The following is a 9,106-nucleotide window of genomic DNA, read 5'->3' as shown; positions in this document are numbered from 1 at the left end:
AGCCCATGATGATTTTTTTTGTCATTAAATATGAATATCAATAATTGATACATTAACCAATAAATGATTTTCTCTACTAAAGAAGGCTATAAGTAGTTAATCATCAGCATCCAGGGGGTGTAGTGTATCCACCTGGAGTAAACCACAACTTTTCTATCAATAGTTATTTTGCCGTATTGACAATATAGGCAAATAGACAGACATTATAAAGACTGGCTGCCAAACCATGCATTTTCCATTTTAATGTGTTGTATTTTCTTCAAACAAAAATCCTGATGGTCCAAATATTCTTTTTTACATTAACCATTAAATGATTTGCTCTACTAAAGAAGGCACCAGGTGTAGTGGAGGATCAATCCACCTGGGCGACCCCACACATTTTCTATTGATTATCTCACCTTTTGATAAAATGCCTAAACTGTTAAAAAAAAAGAAAAGAAAAAAGAAAGACATGAAAATCAGAAAAAGTGTGAGATGTGATAAAATAGTTTATGGATATTTTTAGACAGCCCAGAAGTGAGTGGTTCCTCCTGAACTTGATTGACACATAGCTCCAGATGGGAGGGTCGATTCCAGTTGAAGTCCCGCCTCGCAGTGTGTATCTTGCTGGGGACTTGAGGCTATAAAATGAAGGAACTTACAGTAACCGGGACGCACTGTTTAGTTGGAGTTCCCTTTGTGAACTCCTGCACAGGAACTAAAGTCAGCCTGATGCTTTAATCACTGCTCACACTGAAAACAATATCGGTTGTCGGTTTCCCCGCTCTCACTTCCAAGCAGAAAAAAAAAAAACCCCAAAAAACAACCCTTCATCAAGTCGCCGGGTGGAGAGACGCACAGAGCGGAGCCATGGCAGGGGACGGCTCGGACCAGCGGGCGCTGCAGTATGAGCAAACTCTGGTAAGTTTCACTTGTTGCCACTCGTGAACTTTGTCCACTGACCGCACGGTACGTGTTGTCCTCCTGCGTTGGAGAGGGAAGCCGACCAGGCTCCATTCACGAATCTGTCAACTTTAACGCCGCTGCCATGCTGCGTTACAGCAAGAAGTGTGCACGAGCGAGAGAGAGGGGGGTGGTTAAAAGTTATAATTTGATTGCAATAAACGCGTGTTGGTGTGATTTATATGAATGCCGAATTAAAAAGTGTGTCTCTGTGATTCGGGATATTTCTCCCGGAGTGTGTGTGTCTGTCGATAAGCAGGTAAATTGAAAGTTGTCAGATTTTTAAACGAGGTTTGTGCTGTTGGAAGCAGCGTGTGACTCTGTAAGTCCTTTTTTTTATTTCCTCTTTTTTTGTTGTTATTGTTGTGAATTTAAAAGGCTGAATAAGAAGCTGAACACATTGTCGAACACTGCAGGTTAAATGTCTTTTAGCTGGTTGCTTAACAACAGTGCAGGCAGTAAAGGGACCGACTGTCATAACATCTGGATTTGGCTCCTTATCTCCTGTAAGTCAAAACTCCACTGTAAAAAAACACATATTCTTAAAGTAAGAGGTGTTTACAAGTCTGAACACACATTAGAAAACCGGCGTTGTGTCTTTTATTGAATTTTGAAAATGTGCTGATAAATTCGGCTTATAAATTATTTAATTAAGCGTTGAATTTATTCAGCAATCATCAACTTCATGAGGCGGGTTGCCTTTTCCACACAATGTCTTGGTGCAGGCTGAAGACACCGCGGTGGGCGGTAGGGAGCAGTGTGAGGGTTTTAGAAGTGGTGTTTTTTTTAGTGAAATGAAGTGCTGCTTGGTGCTTTATAGATAAGCCGAATTTACAACAGCATCCTAATGATTTGCAAAAAGTCTGGAGTAAAGTTTTTGCATTATGAGTATTTTGTCAATAAGCAAATTAATTCCGACTTTACAGAATTTTTAATGGGATTTTGCATTAAAATCTGTCCCTCCAGAACTATGATTTGCCAAATATTCCAAGCTGTCTGCAGCTATTACATGCAACAGGATGATGTTATCTATCTAGCAGCCACCATACTAAGTGGACTGTCATACACACATGCTAAATCAGGAACTTAAGTCTGTACTGTACATGCATATGCACATGTACTGTACATGCATGACGTGTTGTAAGATGAGATGCAACTGACAGTTGCATCTGCAGGTGTCTGGTGCCTTTTAGAGTGTGAACAGTGATTGAATTTTTTTGAGGTTAGACTTCATAAGCTACCGCATGCCACATAACCATTATCTAAGGTCATTTCCTTTATAGCTCAGATAAGAAGCAGGCAGTCGACTCGTTGTTGGTCTGCAGGCGGCTCAGGAGATGTATCAGCTGGGGGAATATGTTTGACAGTAGACCTAGTTTATACAGCAGGGGGCTCTCAAACATTTGCATGTCACAGGCCTTCAATCACCCAAACGTGGGTGTCCATTGGCCCTGATCAGCATCTCAGTTTTATCTTTGAGATCTTCATAATAACTGATTTAAATCACTATTTAGCAATGGATTGTATAACCTGGGAGATGTGTCGAGGGAGAAACACATGTTGACGTTCTCTGATTTATAATTTAGAGAGATTACACCTTTTCATGGTTTTGCTCCTCCTGAAAGACTCCCTGCATCCCACTTTGAGGAGCATGGATTGGCACCATGCCCCTCAGAAAGATTAAGGGTGGGGTTTGGACTGAGAGTCCCTGAACTGAACTGTGTGTGTCTCTCGTTGAACTTTTCCTGACAAAACTTCTGTCAAGCCTAAAGAGTCTGCTATTTGAAGAGACTAGTTTTATAGGCCAACTGGACCCATTCAGTGGCAGCGAGGCTTTAAATTAAGAAGAGCCACAACTGTAACACTTCTTTGGGCCTCTGTTTCCTTTTTCTTGAAAAAGTTTCTTTGTAAAGGAACCCCCCCTCCCCTCTCCCTCCCCCCTCCCACCTCTCTCTGTGTGTGCTGTTAATCTGCGTGTGTGTTTGTGCGAGAGATTACACAACGTGCGACCCGCTGATTCAGCGCTGGACGCTCTGTCACCCTGGCCGGGTCTCGTGCTCGGCCCTCCGGCTCTCTGAGAAGAACGTGAAAGCAGCTCTCTCTCTCTCTCTCTGCAAAACAACAAAAAAAAAAATCCATGCACACCTCCCTTTCTGTTAATCTCAGCTCTCCCTGCTCTGCGTGGATGATTGTTACATGAGCAAAATTGTGAAAACATCTAAATACAATCAAATAAAAATAGCTGGTGTATGAGAATAACCTCTTTTAGCATAAATGAGGTCTCACTGTGCCCCCTATCTCCTCACCGTGGGTTGTAGTAACATGGTGTCTTTGTGTGATGTTGGCAGTCTCGGTGGTTGTGTGGGTTTGTTGTGGGCAGTGGATGCTCAAAGAGGCCAGTGTAGCTTGGCTGTGAGAGCGGCTGAAAGGCTGCCTGTACAGAAATTGTTGCTGGAGCCAGGGAGAAGGAGCACTTGCAAATTAAACCAGCCTCAACATATTGTCAGTTAACGGCAGAGTGATGCGTCGGTTCGTTTAATAAAACTGATTTTAGCTGGTGTCTTTTCAAGAGTAAAGTCAGGTGATTCTTTTTCTGTCTATTTATGCAAAATTACATAATATATGCATATATATATGTAAACTGCAAAAATTTGATTAGAGGCTGCACATGTATGCACGAATGTTTTTTTTTTATCATTTTTCTCCAGGATTTTAGTGTCACATGATCATCTTAATACTGTTTTCAGCAGCTTATTCAAGATTGAAAAGTAAAAGAATGAATTTTGCAATCAGAATTTCTTGGCAAACAGCAGCTGTAATCAAAATGTATTAGAAGGGCTGGACAATTACGCGAAATCTAATCGAAATTGAGATATGGCCAAGTGCGATATCTAAATCGTAGGAGCTGTAATTATTTTTGATGAAGGTCAAATGTGTCACAACACACCATAAATGAAACAGAGATGCCTTGATATCCAGATGTAAAGGAACATGCTTAATTTGGTACACGCCCCAGCAAAAATCAGAATTTATTTATTTATTTTTTAGTGCAAAAATGACCATCCCAACTGAAATCGTGACTCACACTTCAATCGCAATATGATTTTTTTCTTTTGCATATCGTTCAGCCCTAATTAGAGGCTGCACAAGTGTGCACAAATTATTTTTTTTATTAATCATTTTCCTCCAGCATTTCAGTGTCACATGATCATCTTAATACTGTTACAGCAGCTTTTTCAAGATTAAAAGATGAAAGAATGAAGTAATTCTGAAATCAGATCAAATATGTCACTTATTAGAGCCCAGAATATCAGCAAAAATATTATTAGTGACATATTAGTATAATCAACCATTGTCAGTGGCAACCTGAGTCTCAGCAATAACCATGTGTTAAAAGGTGCTGTTAAGGTCTTTGCTGTTATAATGTTGCCCTGCGTGTCATTTATCTATGAACTATTAGTTACAAGCTGCTCTATTGATAATGATTAAAAACAAAAAAGTTGAAATTCAATATTATTTTTTCCGAGCAGCAGAAAAATGTCAAACAAAGCTAAACAGTTGATTTTATTTTGGCACAAATGAACACAAATACAGACACGGGTGTGCGTTTGTTTTTGTAGTTTTCCAAACGTGGTATTTATTGTGTCATTAAATAATAAATGGACCGTCTTGTTATCAAAGGTAAAGTTTTATTAGCAGTTGTACAGTGGCGTCAGTTGTGTCCCAATCACAAGTGAGAGGCTAAATTTTACGACATGTTTTGTGAACGACGGCAGGAGTGTTCCCAGGCTGTACGTCAGTATTGCTCCATTTTAATTAATAACTATGTGCATGTGATGAAACTTTACAACTTGAGTCCTGTGTTTTCTGCAGCAATAAACTCTCCCCTGGTGTTTGTTGTCCTTTTGTCTCAGACTGGATCCGCACCAGGACTCTGTCTGGACTCTGTGGGAAGAAAAACTCGTAACCCAGTCGGCTTGTGTAACATGAGTTAGCTTGTTTGACGTAGCGGCACAGACGTACAGTACCTGACTTGGGTTAAACAGTGTTGACAGTCTTTTGTTTGATCCACAGCTCCTTGTTCTTATTTGTAATAATTTACCGGATAATCATAAAGAAGTGATATGTCAGGCTCTTAAAGGGGCATGACGCCAGTTTTGCAACAACAACAAATGTTAACAAATGTCACAATATACAATATTATCATTTTGATATTAAAATATTGCATATAGCGGGAACTATCATGATATATTATTGAATATTGACCCAAGCCTATAGGTGACGAATCCAATTTGTTTTCTTATCGGGCCACCAGATGTTACATTTTACTATTATAGAGAAAACCATATTTACATTTGTGATTTGTGATTTATGGATTAAAAGTGTCTGGTGAATTGATCTTTACCTTTCTTCCCTCTACCTTTAGCTAACTGACAATAACATAGTGACTCTGCACCTTTAAACCCACACCGTGTGACAAGCTGTCCGTCTATATTTAGATACTGTTAGAGGAGCATTAGACACATTGGACCAAAACAAATCACAAATCGTCTTGTGGCAAAAAAAGTTTGAGAAGATTACACACAGTTACACTCCTTCTCCTGATGGTGGAAAATATTGACAGTAATGCTCATGATGGCGCTGAAAAACTCTCCAGACATTTACGTATGTGGAGATACAGTGGTTGTGAACGTACAGTGTGTTACATCCGTCACTGCATCCTGCCCGTGTCATTACACCCGTGATGCCCCGACTCATACCTGAGCGTCTTGATTCGTTGCGTTTTATGTTCTCCTCATCGCAAACCCTCGCCGGACGGACAGCGATTGTCATGCCTCCTCTTTTTGTCTCGCTGGCTGCCTTTGATGGCTTGTTATTGTTATTACCCGACCATATGAATGTGCTAGGTAATGGTGTGTGTGTGTGTGAGAGGTGACATGGTCTATCTGGAGGCTTATGATCAGCTATCCCAGAGCTTGTAAAGGTGTGTTATATAAGGTCACCAGTGAACACAGAGTGAAAGGATCACCACTGGTTTTAATGTGTTTATAGCAGTTTTCCAGTCTGACACTTAGAAGCTATAAAAACACTTAAAGCTCCAGAGTTTCCTCTTCTCCTGTGTTTTATTATTTGAAGTGTTGATCCATAAGAAGATATATTTGTGGTTTTAAGAACCAAAAACCATCTCAGTGTAGTTTTACATCTCCTCTCTCAGGCTTCTCTCTGGAGCTCTAGTAACAACAGGTCGGTGAGCCAATCAGAAGAGAGGAGGCTCTGAGCCTCTCTGGCTGACTGGTAACTGCTTTGTCGTGACATCACAAAGTTACAGGAAGTGCTGACGGCTGTTTTAAGGCTCAGTTTCTGAATACAGGCTGTGTGCATTTCTCTTTAGACTGAGCGCTTTGATTCTTTCACAGTATTAATATAGAACCTAGAGCTGATCTATAATCAAACTACACATGGACAGAGACCTTTAGACTATATGGGACCTTTAAGTTCATGTTTTACCCGACAGAAGCAATGTTACAACTGTCTACAGGACGGCTCTGCTCCCTTTTTTTAATTTTAGGATATTACATTTGAGATATCACCCAAACCTAGTGGGTGCTGGCTACTTCATGAAAGAGGAAGTTTTAAATAGGTGTCGGCATGACTTATGGTTCATTCTGGCTGGTGTTAATACTAAAACATGGAAGCAAAAGTCTGCCGGAGAAGTATGGAGACGTAATAATTTGGGAGTGCACGTTCCCCTCTTGTAAGTGTGTATGTTGTGGCCATCTGTCTCGCTGTGACACAGGGTAATTTGTAACCCTGTGTTATTTGCCTCGCTGTGGTAATTAGGCTTTATGTAGCTGTGGCCACATCCGTTTGATGTCTGCTCCCTCGCAGCCATGGTGGAAATTTCTCCTTACTTAAGCTCTCCACTCGTCTGTCTCACTATCACTTCATCACACCTTGCTGGTGAAGTGTCTTTGTTTTTTTATTTTATTGAGCAAGACAGGTCAACAACTTCTTGACCCCTGCTCTTTAGTGTGTGGAGAAAGGCAGTATTTGCATAACATTTGTTCTGAGTAAAGTTGTGAATAGGCAAGTATCAAAAGCCTCCAGTGGTTTTTCTCTCTCCGTTACAAAAGATCAACCTTCTTTCTTTCACCAAAATGAACTATCCACATCTTATTTACTCTCCACACAAACAGCCATGATGGATTTCCTCAGTCGGGACTCGTGGCGTGAACGGATCAAACACAAACACATGCACAAAAGCCAAAAGAACGAAGCCTCTTAACGAGGAACTGTTTGTAAAAGTGTGGATTTGGCAAACACAACTCCACAAGCCAGAGGACATGTTTGACTCTGTGTGTGTGTGTGTGTGTGTGTGTGTCGGTGAAACCAAAGGTGGAATGTGTTTGTGTGTTTTTGTTCTAAAGATGCATTGATCACAGCGGCTGGGTCGTGTTGATGATTAATGACTGAGAGGGAACCAGAGAATGAGCTTGATGGGTCAATAGATTAACAGATGTGTGTCTCTCGATTAGTGCCATGTAATTATTTCTTCTTCCTCTGGCGTCATTAACAAATATGGATTAGAGAAGAGATGGAAACAGATCTGAGGCAAGTGGGTGTTGGTTCAGTTATAACCCTCATTATTAGATTAGATTACGCAGCTATTCAAGGTGAAAACAGGGTGTAAAGTAAAGTATACAGCAGAGCGGAAAATAGCATAAAACAAGGAGTCTGTCGGGTAATGTTATTATGTCAAGTCATAATGAGAAAAATCAACTCTGCAACTTAACACAGTGTAGTTACTGTCACCCACTTACTGAAGCATACCACAATTTAACTTTCAAATTTCATTGACCACTTATTTGAGTGCAGCTTGAAAACCAGCTTGCAGTGATTTGAACTTTTTGGAAAAGGGTAATCTACTTTTTTCACTAATGATTAATCTTGTTTTGTCCAACTAACAGTGTAAAACCCCCAAAATATTCAGTTTACAATGACACGAACAAAGAAAAGCAGCAGATCATCACATTAAAGAGGTTGAGTTAAAGAGTTGAGCCGGTTTGAAAAGACTGGATTGTTGTCCTGAATTTCAGTCGTCTTATTGTCTGTTACTAAAGCAATACAAGTTGGATTTAGCGCCGTGACGCCACCACCCACAGGTCGCTGGTACAGGCTACTTTTATCAACTTACCACAAACTGCATTAATGACGGATGTCGGTTCAAAATCAAACCGGTTGAAGCTCCTACACTGGACCGGACCGTATCAATGACTCAACTCTTGAGGAGCATTAATTTGATTATCAGAAAAGTTGCCGATTCATTTTCAGACAACTGACTCCTTGATTAATTGTTGCAGCTCTGAATCTCTAGAGAGACGAGGAGGATTAAGATTCTTTTTTGCTTTAAAAATATAATAATAGGTTTTTGCGTACTTTCAGAAGAAGCTGAAGTTTCATCTGTTTGGATTCTTCAGGTTTTAATTCTTGCTTGAAACCTGGAAGCTCCAGAGTTTGGAGATTTTAAGATTTTCAGAGCCAAGAGCTCGGCTGTGAATTTGAAAATATAAATTAACTAAGTTTAATTTCATTCCCAACTATTTACATATTTCAATTTGATTTGAAGGTACAATTCGCAGTTCAATTACGGAGACTGTGAAGGAAAATTTGAAGATTCAACAGCATTGTTTATCACTGGCTCATAAACTGTGCAGTTTAGGTTAATTGGCGACTAATTAATAGTAGTTTGTCTCTATGTGTCAGCCTGGTGATAGACCAGGGTGAACGGTCCAGGGTGTAACCGCCTCCTGTGGCAGCTGGGATTTCCTTCAGCCCCCCTGGGACCTTTTAAAGATGAGCAGCAAAGCTAATAGATGGAATTAGAGTAACAGTAAAAAACAAAAATTTGAAAAGGTGAAATATAAAATGCAGAAAATGATGAATCCAGGTCATTTTAAAAACTAGTAGTCTGTCACCACGGCACATTAGAGAGTGAAGTCCTTCCTCTCTGTCTGACATTAAGATGCAGGAGGACAGAGGAGAGGCCAGGGAGCTCCGGGGCTCCTGGAAACACAGGGATTGTTGGCAAATCCAGTCTGATCATGTGGATTTTGACGTAGAGCAGAACAAGCCATTCATCAGTTTGTGACCCTGGCAGAGCTGG

At 40.4% G+C, this 9,106-nt stretch overlaps 1 protein-coding gene across 1 annotated transcript in view; it reads left to right on the top strand.

Moving 5' to 3' along the window:
* The first annotated feature begins 738 nt into the window (after positions 1 to 738).
* LOC111238215 (chloride channel protein 2-like) overlaps positions 739 to 9,106 on the top strand; it is a 143,404-nt gene continuing 135,036 nt past the window's right edge. Inside the window, exon 1 of the mRNA XM_022767625.1 lies at positions 739 to 900. Within this exon, the coding sequence (XP_022623346.1) occupies positions 850 to 900 (51 nt within the window). The 5' untranslated portion in view covers positions 739 to 849. The remainder of the gene's footprint in view (positions 901 to 9,106) is intronic.

The sequence above is a fragment of the Seriola dumerili genome, unplaced genomic scaffold (assembly GCF_002260705.1).
Source record: "Seriola dumerili isolate Sdu_G_001 unplaced genomic scaffold, Sdu_1.0 BDQW01001240.1, whole genome shotgun sequence".
NCBI classification, from domain to species: domain Eukaryota; kingdom Metazoa; phylum Chordata; class Actinopteri; order Carangiformes; family Carangidae; genus Seriola; species Seriola dumerili.
Note: the sequence above shows the minus strand (reverse complement) of the source record. Positions and strands in the feature narration are given on the sequence as shown.